The sequence below is a fragment of the Symphalangus syndactylus genome, chromosome 8 (genome assembly GCF_028878055.3).
Source record: "Symphalangus syndactylus isolate Jambi chromosome 8, NHGRI_mSymSyn1-v2.1_pri, whole genome shotgun sequence".
In the NCBI taxonomy this organism is placed as follows: Eukaryota; Metazoa; Chordata; class Mammalia; order Primates; family Hylobatidae; genus Symphalangus; species Symphalangus syndactylus.
In genome coordinates this window covers 136,793,733-136,811,104 of record NC_072430.2, presented here as the reverse complement: position 1 = coordinate 136,811,104, position 17,372 = coordinate 136,793,733, and the positions used below count along the sequence as shown (strand labels likewise).

At 38.5% G+C, this 17,372-nt stretch overlaps 1 protein-coding gene across 13 annotated transcripts in view; it reads right to left on the bottom strand.

Moving 5' to 3' along the window:
• Window positions 1-17,372, bottom strand: part of DIS3L2 (DIS3 like 3'-5' exoribonuclease 2) — a 374,814-nt gene that overhangs the window by 167,469 nt on the left and 189,973 nt on the right. For all 13 annotated transcript variants that reach the window (XM_063645277.1, XM_055290976.2, XM_063645284.1 and 10 more), the window contains one exon: window positions 2,154-2,327. In XM_063645277.1, coding sequence (XP_063501347.1) covers window positions 2,154-2,327 — 174 coding nt within the window. The remainder of the gene's footprint in view (window positions 1-2,153; window positions 2,328-17,372) is intronic.

Below are 17,372 nucleotides of genomic sequence, written 5' to 3'. Positions count from 1 at the left end.
AGATCTCTTGAGGCCAGGAGTTCAAAACCAGCCTGCTCAACATAGCAAGACCCCATCTCTACAAAAGTAAAATAAAAGAATTAGCCGGGTATGGTGGCACATGCTTATAATCCCAGCACTTTGGGAGGCTAAGGCAGAGAATCACTTGAGCCCAAGAATTCAAGGCTGCAGTGAACGATGACTGCACCACTACACTCTTGCCTGGGCAATAGAGTGAGATGCTGTCTTAAAAATAATAATAATAATTTGAATAGTATGGCAGTATGCAAAATGAAAAGTCAAAGTTCACTTCCCTGTTGCCTTACCACTCCACTGAATCCACACTCCATGGTAGTCACTGTTAACAGTTTATTTCCTTCCAGGCCTTTTTCTATGCATATATACTTTGATGTGTATACATATACACATATATAGATAGATGTGTATATTTATGTAGTTTTTGTATTACTTTACAAAATACAGGCTTATATTCATATTATTCTGAAACTTGCTTGACTTAATAATATATTATAGCCATTCTTTTAGGAAAGTCAACATGGATATAGCTCCTTTTTGCAGAGCTGCAAGGAATGCTATCATATTGACATAACACAGGTTACTAAACCATTCCTTTATTAATGGACATTAGCAGTGTCTTTAATGTTTAACTTTTATGACAAGACAGCAATGAACATTCTTGTACATATATTTTTGTACACTTCTTTGAGTAGAGTTTGGGGTGCAGGAGTAGGTACATTTAAAATGTTGATAGATACTGCAGCATGGCTACACTAAATTCTGCTAAACAATAAGGTTCAGCCATTTATTCTAGCATTCTTTTCCCATTAAATCATTAGATAGATTCCTAGATTCAGGAAATGACCTCAGAAAACAAACCCCTCAATTTGTATATGAGAAAACAAAGGTTCAGAGAGGTTAATGTTATGGGCCCAAGACCTCGGAGCCCCTGAAGAGATAACACACCCATGTGCTAGCAGGGGTTCAGTGATAGACGGGTTATTATGAAAATCCAGGAATGCAATATGGGTTAACTGACTTCAAATGTAATATGTGTTCTATGAGAGATACTAATAAGTAGGAAAGGGGACTAATGATCATCTCCTTTTCCTTGCCTAACCTCAATAAGAAAAGAAAAAGGCAGTAAATTACTAAAAGATACAATAGTAACAAGGTACAGAGAGGGAGTATTCACAAACTAGGTGGGTAACAGGCACCCAGAGCTGAAGTGTCTTAAGTTCAGCTGCATGAAGCGAGCAAGTGTGGTGGAAAAGACTTTGACACGGGATGACCTTAGCAAAAACCTTCCACAGCCTCAGTGGGTTGTATGAAAAGTTTCTTGGTTCTAAATATCTCCATGTGGCATCCAAAATGAATGCCAGTACTGAAACCAAATTCTGAAGAGAAATATCAGAAAAGAACTAACATCCCACAATGAAGAAACATCTTCAAAGAAGATGTTGTTATAAAAATACCACAAAAGTACTTTCCAACAAATTCCAGACCTAAAAGTAAGGCTTTAAAATGAGGCTCCAAGTACAGAAGTCTTGAATCCTTTGCTCTATGCCTGAAGAGGCCCATTTAAAGGAAGGCACTTCTAACTAGATAACAGTCTGTACTTGACCAGATCTACCGCATATAGCAATGAGAAGATGGGCACTGTAGCTTTTGAAGTTAGAATGGTCTAGAACAGGGGTCAGTAAACTTTTTCTGTAAAAGGCTGACAGTAACTACGTTTGGCTTTGCAGGCCATATGGTCTTGGTTGCAACTAATCAACTGGGCTGTGGCTGTTGTAGGGCAAAAAACAGCCATAAGCAACATAGATAATGAATAAGCATGGCCATGTTCCAATGCAACTTTATGGTCGCAGAAATCTGAATTTCATCTAATTCTCATAAAACATTATTCTTGTTTTAATTTTTTCCAACCATTTAAAAATGTTAAAACCATTCTTAGCTCATGGGTTGTACATAAACAGGTAGTGGGCTAGATTTAGCCTGTGGGCCATAATTTGCCAACTGTGGTACAGAAGCAACTATTTCCAACTGAACTGAACTTGAATGTTCATGGAAAGATGAAAACATCTAAGCCTAGCCCCTAGGAAAGTTAAGGCAGAAAGGGAGATACACGTTCTTAAAGGGTTTCAGGTGCTTACCTTAAATCCCTTCTCTTGCTGAACTCCTCTGGTGGAATTGTCCATGGCAGGCCTTGAGGAAGACATTCTAGAACTTCTGAAGAGAAATCAGAGAAATCCACGCCATACTCTGTTAGTATTCCTTCTGTTTCAGGCTCAATTTCACCAGCCTGCCCAAGACTCTTAGCCAACTGCCTATGGACAGAACAGAAACGGAATAACTGGGTTAGCAAACAAATGGAACATAGGCACCTGTCTCCTCTCTAAAAGTAAGGTAGTGGGAAAGTTTAAAATCTCCTGCCCTTCCACCAGTAGAAACATGATCATCTGCAAATGATGGGCAAGGGGAAAGCAGAAGACACAGTAATGCTCTTGTCTTGTTAAATCTGTAAGTACAGTGTAATTTCACCTTTTTTTATTTGACATTCTGACTTAAGAAACAGAGCCAGAAGGCTTTTCTTAGGACCCCTCCAATTGCTCTTCACAGAGAAGTCAAAACTGATATTATGATCAACCCACTGTGCTGTTAAATCATTAGTTTCAGAGTGCCTGTACCTTAAGTCATGCTTACTAGATTAATTCTGATTTTCCTATTCACAACTCTACCAGTTTTTATCTTTAAAATTTTAAAATATTTTATCTAAACACAAAAGTAATATGCGTTCATTGCAAAGAAGTTAGAAAACACAAAATCCACTGAGAAGAAAATTAAAATTATCTGTAAACCAGTCACCCATTCACATTTTAGGGCACCGGCCCATTAAAAATAAAATTGCATTTAATAGGACAATGCTAACATTATGAACAGGGTTCCATCTTTCAGAAGGCAGATCTTACTCCTTACCAAATTGGCAGCAGCTCTCTATTCTCATAAGTATTGTCATGGCACATACAGATCACAAGTCTAAAGTTGTGCATTGAATACAGGCAGCCAACAGGAAATGTGTTATGGGCCTTGGCTGCCTTTGCAGAGGGTATTGCGGAGACCAAAAATGGCCATCTCCTCTGTTGTACAAGTCTACTTATCTACCAGGGTGATCCAAGAGTCCGCCCTCAGAACTTCCTGCAAGAAATTTAGCTGTAGCATCAGGACATTCTCTGGGGCTATTCGATTTCAATGAAAGGTTCTGTTTCCTAAATAAGGGTAGATGCTTGGCTGCTGGAGTTCTTATGTGCACAGTGGTAAAGAGGAATAGAGGAGGTGGTTGCCTCATAAGCAGACTTTTAACAAATTCCAATCTTCAGCCTTGCCACTGGAATGCAGCAGTGATGGCAGCAGGGCTGGCCCCATTTCTCACACTAGTCAAGAGAGACCAGCCCAGTCTACTTGTGCACCCGCCCACCAGCCTATGATCTCGGCAGCCTGCAGACTGACCTGTGGGCTCCTCCCATATAATGTGGGCTCAGAAGAGTACTTTCTCAACAAATGGGTGGTCTCTCCCATAAAATACATCAAAAAGCCAGATAGCAAAAATATGAGAGAAAAATTAACAGAAAGCAATCTGGAAAATCCCCAAATATGTGGAAATCCAACAACCCACAGGTTAAAGAAGAAATAAAAAAAGAATTAGAATTATTTTGGACCAGGCGCAGTGGCTCACGCCTGTAATCCTAGCACTTTGGGAGGCTGAGGCAGGCAGATCACAGGGTCAGGAGATCGAGACCATCCTGGCCAACATGGTGAAACCCCGTCTCTATCAAAAATACAAAAATTAGCTGGGCGTGGTGATGCGTGCCTATAATCCCAGCTACTCAGGAGGCTGAGGCAGGAGAATCCCTTGAACTAGAGAGTCAGAGGTTGCGGTGAGCCGAGATCGTGCCAGTGCACTCCAACCTGGTGACACAGTGAGACTCTGAATCAAAAAAAAAAAAAAAATTTGAACTGGGGTCAGGCACGGTGACTCACATCTGTAATCCCATCACTTTGGGAGGCCAAGGTGGGTGGATTACTTGAGGCTAGGAGTTTGAGACCAGCCTGGCCAACATGGTGAAACCCCGTTTCTACTAAAAATACAAAAAATTAGCTGGGTGTGGTGGCACACACCTGTAATTCCAGCTACTCAGGTGGCTGAGGCAAAGGAATCACTTAAATCCGGGAAATGGAGGTTGCAGCAAGCCGAGTTGGCATTACTGCACTGTAGGCTGGGCAAAAACGCGAGATGCTATCTCAAAAAAGAAAGGAAAGGAAGGAACGGAGGGAGGGAGGAAGGGAATTTTGAACTGAATGAAAACACAACATGTCAACATTTGTGAGAAGTAGCTAAAATAGTGGTTGGAGGGTAATTTATAGCATTAAATGCTCACATCGGAAAGGAAGAAAAGTGTCAAATCAGTGATCTAAGCTTCTACGTTAAAAAACTGAAGGACAAATTAGATTCCAGGTAAGGAGGAGGACAGAAATAATGAAGAAACAAGAATCAATGAATAGAAAATGAACAAATAGGCTGGGCGCGGTGGCTCATGCCTGTAATCCCAGCACTTTGAGAGGCCGAGGCGGGAGGATCACGAGGTCAAGAGATTGAGACCATCCTAGTCAACATGGTGAAACCCCATCTCCACTAAAAATACAAAAATTAGCTGGGCGTGGTGGTGCACGCCCGCAGTCCCAGCTACTCAGGAGGCTTAGACAGGAGAATCGCTTGAACCCGGGAGGCGGAGGTTGTGGTGAGCTGAGATCACGCCACTGCACTCCAGCCTGGGCAACAGAGTGAGAGTCTGTTTCAAAAAAAAAAAAAAAAGAAAGAAAAGAAAAAAAAGAATGAATAATGAAAACAAATCAATAAAACCAAAAACTAATTCTATTTTTTAGAATTCTATATTTTAGAATTCTATTTTTTAGACAGGGTCTCACTCTGTCACCCAGGCAGAAGTGCAGTGGCATGATCATGGCTCACTGCAGCCTCGACTTCCCAGGCTCAAGCAATACTCCTACCTCAGCCTCCTGAGTCGCTAAGGCCCATCTAATTTTTGTATTTTTTGTAGAGATGGGGTTTTGCCACGTTGCCCAGGCTGGGACTCGAACTCCTGAGCTCAAGCAATCTGCCCACCTCAGCCTCCCAAAGTGCTGGGATTACAGCTGTGAGCCACCACACCTGGCTCAAAAGCTAACTCTTTGAAAAGAGAAAAACAGATAAATTTCTAGCCTGACTGATCAAGAAAAACAAGGAGAGAAAAACACAAATTACCAATATCAAGAATGAGAGAAGAGACACCATTTTACATCCCACAAGCATTAAAAGGCTAAGGGAATAATGAATGACTTTAAGACAATAAATTCAACATCTTGGATGAAATGAGCAAATTCCTTGAAAGATGCAAACTGCCTAGGATAATTAAAATAAATTGATACTTGAATATTCCTATTTAATATATCTATTATCTATTATATCTAATGTATCTATTAAAGAAACTGAATTCACAGTTTGAAACCTTCCCACATAGAAAACTCCAGACCCAGATGGCTTTACTGGTGAATTCTACCAAGTATCTAAGAAAGAATTATTGCCAATTTTACATAAACTCTTCTAGAATAAAGAGGTAGATGGAATACTTTCCAACTAGTTTAATGAAGACAGCAGTACCTTGATATCAAAACCAAAGGATTAATGAGATCAATACCTCTCATAGACTTAAAATTCTTACAAAGGTATATCAAAGTTATTGAAAAAGAAAATTTAAAACTTCTTACAAGGTCATTAGCAAACAGAATTCAGTAATATATAAAAAAGGTGATACGTCATGACCAAATAATGCAAGATTTGTCCAACATTAAAACATCAATCAACACATCACATTAACAAACAAAAAAACAAACACATATAATCATCTCAGTAAATGAAGAAAAAGCATTTGACAAAATTTCAACATTCACTTAAGATAAAAGCTCTCAGCACATGAGTAACAGGAACTTCTTCAACTTGGTTAAAGGCCTCTATGAGAATCCTAGCACTAATGTAAAACTTAGTGGTGAAAACAGAAATGCTTTCCCTTGGAGCAGAAAGAAGACAACGTGTTCATTTTCACCAATACTACTTAACATTGTACTGGAGGTACTAGTGAATGCCATAAAGCAAGAAAAAGAAGAGGCATACAAATTGGAAAGGAAGAATTGCACGTTGCCTATAAGCAGGACAAAGGACTACATTCCCCTCATAGAAGTGACCAGCTTCCTACTACATAATGCCTGGCCTCTCTTTATATAAGACTCCTCTCACTCTGTGAGAACCAAAATCCAGTACACTGTGTGTGACTTAAACTCTGCCTCAACTCAAGACTTTGAATGGGAAGACAGAGACACAAAGACAAAAAGGCTGCTTAGGATTCACTGATGACAACTAAAATGGTTTCTCATGATAGCAGTGGTGGTGGCAGCATCCAGTGAAAATGGTGTCCTGCAAGAGTGGTGGTAAGAGAATAACTGGCATTATAGCCAAACTAATCCTGATAAAAGATGATGGTTGGGCTTCTTGTTCTTGGCTTTCCAGAGTTGCCTTAGTTCACATCCCTTTTCAGGTCATTCAAGTCTTTTGCTCAGTGAGCTCTTCAGTATCCTCCCAATAAATTCCTTTCCCAACCAGAGTTGTTTTTTCTTGCTTGTAACCAGGAACCCAGACAATTAAAGACTCAGGTCCCATTAATTTTCAAAATGACTAAATTATTACCTGTGTTCACTAGAATGAAGTTCCAACTGAAGATATGCGGGACCTATTATCCCAACCTTTGAAATTTGAAGGACACAGGAATTCAACACTGTGAGTACAAGATGAATACTTATAACAATGTTGTTTAGCTTAAAAACAACTTTATTCTGGTGATGACAGGTAATAATTAGTAATTTTAAAAATTATTTTATATTCTGAAAATTAATGGAACCTGAGTTACTTCTAACCCATCTAACTCATTTATTATTCTCACAGGTCCCTGAGGTTCTGTTTCCTACATTTGTCTCCTAATAGCAACATCTTTAACTGTCTGTCTGGGTTCTTGTTTGTAAGCACAAAAGACCAGTGCTGGTTGGAAAAGAAAAAAAGAAATTTCTTGAAAGGATATCGAAGGGCTCACAGAAACAGTGAGAGGCTTCGAGAGCCAGAAAAAGGGGGAGAAACAAAGAATTACATGCTTCATCTCTAAATTCTTCGTTCTAAATTCTTCATTTCTAAGACCAAAAGTCAGGGACTTAGTATGTCCATCAAAAAAGTATCTTGAACCTCTTGTAGCTGCCAGGCTAAGACAGAAAAAACAAATTGAAAGGGTGATGAATCATTACACCATTGAATTTAAGGTCTCATTAAGTCACTTAGGTGAAAAGTAGGACATTAATCAGAGAGAGTAAGATTCAGAGAACCCGAACACACACATGCGCACACATAAACACACACACACACACACGATATAAAGGAGGATGCAGAAAGGTTTGAGTACCTTGAATGCCTAGTTCCAACTGACCCTCATTGTCATGAGTCATAAATGGACATGATAGCATTAAATCCATCGTAAGGGATGGTCTCTGAAAAGACAACATAGCAGAAACTTTCTCCCAGTGGGCAGAACTTCAAGCCATATGTCTGTGGTCCACTTTCGCTGAGGAAGGACAACCTGATAGGCTGATAGATAGAGACTACAAGTTTAGCCAGATGGATAGGGACCTGAAAGAACAAAGATTGGAGTACTGGTGACAAGGACATCTAGGGAAAAGACATGTGGATGAAATGGGCCCACTGAAATGAGTCCAGACAGGGTATAACTATTTGTTCTCCATGAGAGTGCACAGTGAAAGGCTTCCACTGGTGGAGGCAGGATGGCCTGCCCGTGTATGTCCCCATCACTGCAGTGCTTGCTCAAGGGAGACAGGAACAAAGCACAAGACAGCAGGAAATGCACTCCACAACATTCACTTCTCACTAATGCTGACCTGAATACCATTCTTGCAGGATGCTAGCTTGCCAGCAGCAGCAACCAACTCTGAGCACCTGATACACAGCCATGCCAGGAGGACCCCCCCAACCAACTACTTCACATCAGATCGCATCCACTGAGCTCTTTTAGGATGGGAAAGGCTGTAATTCCTCCACTAAAAGAGACACTTACTCTAGGTTTGCTATCTGCATTTCTTCTACCTATATTGCTTATGTAAACACCACAATCCTCAGATTTACGAAATATCTTTTAAGCTATTATCACACTCAATATTGTTTGTAATTAAGGACTTCACCTTTTGGAAGAAGCAAAGCCCATACATTTCACTGACTGGAATGATGTAATGATGTGACTACTAAGCTGTTGGACTAACCAGGAGGCATCAGTTGTGACGGGGGAGTGCCATCCTCCAGGATGCATTGGTGCTCTGATTTAGCATCCTACAGGCAGTGTACATGGTTTGGGAAGGCAGAATGCAAGGGAGGAGTCAGGCCTTTCAATATCACACTTAAGACCCACACATAAAATATTTAGTTTTGCCTTCATAATACTCATCTCTACAGTTGAAAGGTTTTAGTACCTCTGGGGACATAATTATGATTCCTCTGAATTGGAATCTGACACTATAAGAACCCTGATTGATACTAAAAGGCAGAAAATATGCTATGTACTTTCCTTTCAAAAAAAACATACGTGCAACTCAAGCCAACTGAGAGGTTACTCAGAAGTAGTAATTCAAGAATGGCAATAATAATATAAAGAAGTTAATAATATATTATTTTGAGGTATAGAAAATTGCCAGTATTTGACCATTTATTAAAATATAAAACACAATTTCTTCTGATTCTACCTAACAGTATTAAAAGTTACATAAAATAACCATCCATTAATTAGATAGCATACATAGCTTCTGGGAGAAGTATAAAAATGAGATATATCACATACAGTTTATTAGAGAACTACACTAATATGAAAAGAAACAAATTCTTCTATGTGGTGGGAGTCTCAGTGTTTGTGAGGCTGACCTAGAACACAGTGACCATACTATTCTCGCCTTGAAGTTAAGAGTGAGTGAAGTTGGAATGCTGTCCTCTAGGATACAAAATGGCCGAAAATGATTGTCTTATGCCTAAAATAGAAAAGGGGCCAAAAACTTAGACAAAAAGCATTTTATAATGTCCAGTTTTATAAATGTAATACTAAAGTCCAGGAAAAACTCACTATTTAAAAATTTCAGGGAAGGGGAGTAGAAGGAACCATCCAAACATTCTATTAAAAAAAACAAACCCACATTTAAAAAGAAAAAGAAATGGCAGAAGGACAAAACAATCTCTATAAGCATATAACCACAGAAATGACCAAAGATACTCTCAAGAACTCCCAAAAACATAAGCTTTATAAAACAAGAGCTTGAAGCAAAAATGCAAGTGCATAAGGAATAAATAAGTCATGAAAGGAAACAAAAACTAGGTTTTTAGACCTCAGGAAATAAGTAGAAGAGAACGATAAAACCATCACAGAAAATGAAAGTCATACTGGAATTACCTAATGAAGAACTGACACTATTTGAAAGCAATAAGGATCATAGAGTAAAATCTTGAGAAAAGTGAGGAAAATGAAACTGGGCAAGTAGAGTTTAAAAAGATAATAAAGAAAACAGACAGATGTGAAAGGCAGACCAAGGAGTTCCAGGCATCCTTGAAATACAGAGCTAGAGATGAGGAATAGAAAACATTTTCTAAGATTCTTTGGAATAGAAAACATTTTCTTTTCTTTTTTTTTTTCTTTTTTTTTTTTTGAGACAGAGTCTCGCTCTGTTGCCCAGGCTGGAGTGGTGCAGTGTCACGATCTTGGCTCACTGCAAGCTCAGCCTCCCAGGTTCACACCATTCTCCTGCCTCGGCCTCCTGAGTAGCTGGGACTACAGGCACTTGCCACAACGCCTGGCTAATTTTTTGTATGTTTAGTAGAGACGGGGTTTCACCATGTTAGCCAGGATAGTCTCGATCTCCTGACCTGGTGATCTGCCCTCCTCGGCCTCCCAAAGTGCTGGGATTACAGGCGTGAGCCACCGCGCCTGGCCAGAAAACATTTTCTATTCCTCATCTCTAGCTCCTTCCTTCGGCATAACTGAAGGAAGGAGCTAGAGATGAAGAAAAGAAAACATTTTCCAAGATCATTAAGAAAACTTTTCTGAAATAAAGAAAATGTAGGTTTACAGAAAGGGTAAGTCTCAGAAAATTACAGAAAATCACCAATGAAATATATTCTAGTGGAGTTACTGGATTTCAAAGATAAAGATTTCTAAATACAAGAACTCAGGGAATATAGTTCTCATAAGCCCTTCCTGAAAAACTGCAAAGTGATGAACTGAGGTGTACCAAGAGATGGAGAAATTCCTCCAAAGACTGGGGCTGAGCACTAGGTCCATGAATGGAGTGGTGGGAGGGTGAGGAGGAGGAGGACAACCGGAAGCAAGTGAAGTGATGGACCTGATATTGGCTGTTAAAAGAGTCCTGTCATACCAGTTATTGGACCTTTAGAAAATTAAGGAGAAAAAAAAAATTTTCGTCTTTTTTGGAGCTTTGTAAAGTTCTGACACAATTTTTTACCAGGTTATACTCTGAGTCCAAAGAGTCTCAATTTGTTTACTCAAATTACAACACGGCTCATAAAGACAAAATTATATTTTAGTTATGGTTTCCAAATGTGATAAGTGACTCCAAGTTCCTATTAGTAGTAATTAACATTTATTTTACGAGTTCCAGAGAACATTTCTCAAGTTCCTTATTTAAATAAATTTATTATGGACTTTCATTGGAGATCTATTTTACAGCAGCATAGACTGGACAGCTTATGGCAGATAAAAATCTAACAGATCAGCATGCTGAAAGAGCTCATGCTTTAGGGGCCTTAGATGCCCTAGAAAGAATCCTATCTTGGCTGGGCATGGTGGCTCACACCTGTAATCCCAGCACTTCGGGAGGCCAAGGTGGGCGGATCACGAAGTCAAGAGATCAAGACTATGCTGGCCAACATGGTGAAACACCGTCTCTACTAAAAATACAAAAATCGCTGGGCGTGGTGGTGCGTGCCTGTAATCTCAGCTACTTGGGAGGCTGAGGCAGAAGAATCGCTTGAACCCAGGAAGCAGAGGTTGCAGTGAGCTGAGATTGAACCACTGCACTCCAGCCTGGCAACAGAGTGAGACTCCATCAAAAGAAAAGAAAAGAAGACAGGGGAGTGGAGGGGAGGGGAGGGGAGGGGAGGGGAGGGGAGGGGAGGGGAGGGGAGGGGAGAGGAGAGGAGAGGGGAGGAGAAGAGAGGAGAAAAGGGGAGACGAGGGGAGGGGAGGGAAGAGAGGAGAAAAGGGGAGACAAGGGGAGGGGAGGGCAGGGGAGGGGAGAAGAGAAAGAAGAGAAGAGAAGAGAAGAGAAGAGAAGAGAAGAGAAGAGAAGAGAAGAGAAGAGAAGAGAGGAGAAGAGAATCCTATCCTGTCTACTTAGTCATGAACTCTTCTGTCACCTTGAAAACCAGAATTCTTTGGTATGTAAACAAAGCCAAATTCTACTAGGGAACTGACTTTTACATTGTGTATTTGTCTTGCAGAAGGGTTTATTTTTATATTTTAAATTTAATTTCATTGTAAATTCTATTTAAAATGAATCATGAAAGTAACTTTCCCCTTTATGTAATGTAGTTCAAATGTTACAACTTTCTAAGTAGTTTCTGTCTTCTGCTTACTGTCTGAAAAGATAACAGCTGCTTTAGGACAGCTACGATTCAATGTTATGTCAAAATAGCTGGTGATTCTCTTAAAAACATTTCATCCTATTCGGCATTAAAATATGTCCTTCAAAAATAACTTAGAAGCTCTCATAGTCAAGAGGAATCTAAACAGACAAGACCACTAAATGTAACATGAGATCCTGGAACAGATAAAGGACATTAGATTTTTAAAAACAAGAAAGTTTGAAGAAAGTATGGACTTCCATTAATAATGTATCAATATTGGTTAAGAGAAAAAAACTAGTTTTGGAAGAGAGAAGGGGCAGATGAGAACTGTACTATCTTGACAATTTTCTGTAAATCTAAATCTGTTCTGAAAAATAAAGTTTACTTTTATGGGCCGGACATGGTAGCTCACGCCTGTAATCCCAGCATTTTGGGAGACTGAGGTGGGAGGATCACTTGAGCCCAGGAGTTCGAGACCTGTTTGGACAACACAGCAAGACCCCATTCTTATTTATTAATTAATTAATTAAAATTAAGTTTATTTTAAAAGTCTTGGAGCAGAAAAGGAGTAAAAGTAATTTAGATGTCAAGCAACAGATAAATGATAAACTAAACCATGTCATATTTTTCAATTTTTTATGTATTTCAGAAAAAGAATTTTGAAGATGTATGTAGAGTATAATTTATGTAAAAACATTTATGAAAATGCTGAAAGGGACAAATGGTGTTAATTATTTGAGAGAGGATTCTGAGTGACTTTTTAATCTATTTTCTAAGCTTCCTTTAATATCACAAAGTTGGAGGTTTTTTAATTTAAAAATTATACAAAAAATAATTATAACAAAAACTAGAGTGCCCAATACTGGTTTGCTGCCCAACATTCACTTCTGTCTTCCTCCTTCCTCACAGAAATCTAGTTTTCATACAGGAAACACATCTCACCTTCAGCTCCAGTGACAGATACTAATTATTCTAATAAATTCAGTGTATGGCCTCCCCTGGTGACTGTAGTCAATAGCATTGCTGGCAGACAGGGTCTCCCTTTTTGTGTCACATGTCATCAAGAAAGCAGGTAGCCTAATCGTAGTGGCAGCCATCTTCACAACCACAAAGAAACCACCACTGGATCGCTGAGGACAGCAAAAGGCAACCTGGTAACATCATCCAGTCACTCAGTTTACTGGGTCTGCAGCTGCACAACCTTTGAACTCCCACTTACGTGAGATAATATTTTCTCTGATTAAGTCACTTTGGGTCAGGCATTTTTATAATTTGCTGCTAAAAGCATCCTACTACAAAATATTTAAAAAGATCATCCATGAGAAGCAAACTTCCCTTTCCCTCCATTCACTCTGCAACAGAAAATGTAAAGCTCTGACTACCAAAAATAAAATCTTAGTTCTGTTAGCATCATAGATCTTGTAGAGGTATTCACTACACACTGACATGGAACTGCTGGGTTCTAGAGCATAAGAATACTATAAATGGCCCTTCCTCAGGCAACATGATTCTATCCTAAAGGTGCTCCCTTTATAACTTCCATGTTGAACTAGGCCCACAAAGCATACACCCAGATCATTTCATGTTCATGGAATATAGCAGCAAGGCCAGGAAGCCATCCCTGTCTCCTAGAGTGTATGTGCCTCATCAGTACTGTTCCTATCCTTTGGTTATATCCTCTTTCTTGCATGTGCCACTTTCTAGCTGTGTCATGGTGCTTTAGGTATGTCTCTTCCTTATCAATAGATGGGGGGGATCATCCATAAAAAGAATAAACATTTCTTAATTTCTGTGTACCACTGAGACTTGTATGTCTTTGGTGTCCAACACATGTTGGTGACTGAATATGTAAATAAACAAATTAATGCTTTGAACCTATTAGAGAGGCATACTATTCTTCCTTGAAATGCCAAAGGAAAGCTAAGAAAACTGAGGATGGCAAAAACAAATAAAACTCAAAGATAAGTACTTCAGTAAATTATCTAGTCCTACCATAATTAGCTGCCACATTAGCAAACTTATTAACACATCAAAAAATCAGGAATAAAAAAATGCCTGCTACTATTGCTTTTATTCAAAACTAAACTTTTACCAGTGACTGTGTGGAAAATACCTCCTCTCCAATCGTGAGTTGCCAATTCAAGATAAGAAAAAGAAACAAAAGTCATACAGATTAGAATGGAAGAAATAAATCTCTCATTACTTACCAATGATGTGATTACCTACAGCAAAGAGCCAAAGGAAATTACATCTCAAGTACTGAAATGAATAAGGGGATATAGTAAGATGGCTGGATATAGGATAATGTACAAAAATTAACTGTAATTCTACATGCCGGCAGCAAACAGAAAAGACAACTTCAAACATCTATTCTTCAGAAGACACCATTAATAACATGAAAAGACAACTCACAAACTGGAGAGAAGATAATTTCCATATCAGTGACTGCTAAAAAGATTACTTTCTGGAATATGTATTTTTAAGTCCAAAAAAATCAAATGACAAACAGCCCAATTAAAAATGGGTAAAAGCACCAATGTATGCTAAAATGAATGAGTGAAATTAAGCAGAAACAGAATATTACACAGACTCAAAAAATCTTTCTAAAAATACAGTATAATAATTACAAGGGGAAAAAGTAGTAAGTTAGGAATCATGGCAGATGCCTCCTTAACCAGGTGATCAAGATGAACATCACCAGTATTACTCACTGACATTATGTGCCCCCAATATGATGCACATCACCTCTGTGGTATCTTTCCCAATAATACCTAATCTCGATCTAATCATGAGAGAACATTAGACAAACACAAACTGAGAAACATTCTACAAAATCACTGGCCAGTACTCTTCAAAAGTGTAAAGTTCATGAAGGACAAGTAAAGAGTAAGAAATGTCACAAATTGGAGAGACTACAGAGACACAGCTAACTGTATTACGGGATTCTGGACCCAGATTCTGGAACTGAAAGAGAATGTTAGTGGAAATAGTGATAAAATCTGAGTAAGACCTATACTTTAATGGTATCGTACCAAGATTAATTGCTTACTTCTGATAAGTATTCCATGGACGTGTAAGATGTTAACATAAGGGTAAGATAGGTAAAAGATATACAGGAACTCTCTTCCATTTTTGCCATTTCTGTAATCAAAATTATCTAAATAAAAAATTAACTGCTAAAAAATGGGTAAAAACACGAAGACACTGTCTAGAAGAGGAAACATGACCATGAGTATATGAAAAGATGTTCAACCTCATCAGTAATTAGGAAAAAAATAACAAAAATCACCCAACGATTATCACTATTTTTACCCACCTAGCTGGCAAAAATGAGTCTAACAAGTGTTAATAAGAATGTGGAGCAATGGAACTGCATACACACTGCTGGTAGGACTAAAAATGGGAACAATCACTTTGGGAATGGTTTGGCTAGAAAGTTGTAAAGTTAAACATGTACCTATGTATGATTCAGTAATTTCCTTTTTAAGTAGAGTCTAGAAAAACTTTAGTTAATGAGCACTGGAATGTTTGCAGGAGCAAAATTCTCTGTTCAACCCAAATGTACATTGCTAAATTATGGTATATTTCAGTAAATGGAAATACTATGGATTAAAATGAGTGAAATATGTGAGTATATTTTAGAAACATGTTAAATGAAAAAAGGCAAGTGATAGAAGAATATATATAACATGGTATTTTGTATAAGGTTCAAAAACAAGCAAAACAAAATAACATTTAGGGTTATAAATACGGGTAAAATTTTTTTTTTTTTTTTTTTTTTTTGAGACGGAGTCTCACTCTTTCACCCAGGCTGGAGTGCAGTGGCGCGATCTTGGCTCACTGCAGGCTCCGCCCCCCCGGGGTTCACACCATTCTCCTGCCTCAGCCTCCCGCGCAGCTGGGACCACAGGCGCCCGCTACCTCGCCCGGCTAATTTTTTGTATTTTTAGTAGAGACGGGGTTTCACCGTGTCAGCCAGGATGGTCTCGATCCCCTGACCTTGTGATCCGCCCACCTCGGCCTCCCAAAGTGCCGGGATCACAGGCTATTTTTTTAAATACATTTTCATTAGTATATTTGAGATAGTGGTTACCTCTGGGGAAAAAATTATGGTTTAGGATACAGGAGAACAGACAGGGAACTTAAACAGTATTGGTGATGTTATATTTCTTAATCTGGTTCATGAGTTCATGGGTTGGTTTTAGTATTAGGTTTCAAAAATTATAGAAGTGTTACATATATTCTTTTTCCTGTGAAATATGCTTTGTAATTAAAGTTGATAAATATTTTAAAAACAATATTTTAGCCAAATGTATACAAAAACCTTAATAGTGATCATTTCTGGGGATGAAACTCTGGGAAATTTTCATTTTCTATAGTACACATTTGAATAAATTTAACAGTAAATATTCAATATGTATGTATTTGGAAAAAATAAAATTTAGAAATGTTTGTTAATTTGATATTTCAATAATAGTTGTAAGAGAGAAAGTTTTCCTCCATAGAGTTATTTATAATGATCACCACTTCAATTTTTCCTCACTAGAGCTCCTCTATGAATACTGCTCCCATTCACAACGAATGACATTCCAACTGAGTCCTACTGTAAAATTAATCTGAACGGCACTGAAACAATATTCCCAACTTCCTACATATGATAGGTGGGGGCCTTGGGAGACATATAAACATTCTATATAAATAAGCATCAGATCTACTATCCTGGGTGATATGCCCATTAAAAACTTATTGAGGGAAGGGACCAGCTACAGACAGAAAAAAATATAACAAGAAAGTCCTTCAAATTGGCCTCTTTGCCTTAAAGAAAACAGGAACACTAAATAGTCAAGATTAGTGTTCTCAGCCATTCATCATCTTTCCTCTACTAAATATTCTTATAAACCCCTAGTCTTACAACTAGACAATACATAGAAGACAGTCATGCACTCTTGCAGTGATTACCACTATCGTATTACTACTCTTAAATACATGCTCTCATACATGTTGGTCCAATGTTGGAAACTCCATGCAAACAGATATAATGGCATCACAGCCCTGAGAATGTACAAGTGGGGAACAATCAAACATCAACCACACCAAGGGCCCAAACTTCCAACAATACAAAGTAAAAACGAAGTGTGGCAAATACACTTGTCTTTGGCTGTATATTTTATGTATTTTTTTCTATAATCAGGAGAGAGAACGAGTTATTTTCGTTTCTTATGGCTCAGTACTATGACATAGCAGAAAGTAGTACTTAAGGAATAGGGACCTCAGGAATGGTGTTTTTATCAGTGAAAACAGATAAAAGCACGGAGAAAAGAAGTAAGAGTCTACAACACTGAGTTATTTAAGAAAAGGTCTTGAAACTTAAGAGTGAATTGGTGTTGATATGAAGAAAGCAAAGAGGAAGCTGAAAGGATTTAATGAGTATAAGAGTAGGCTGACGGTTATCTAAGGTCCTCTAACATTGTAATATTTTCAAGAAGGTGCACTAGAAATTGCAGTTGAAGATGGTGACTTTGGAAGAAGTGCCAAAATTGCATGCAGCGCTCATCAAGGAAAGGAACAATTTGGTAACCTAAGCCTGGAT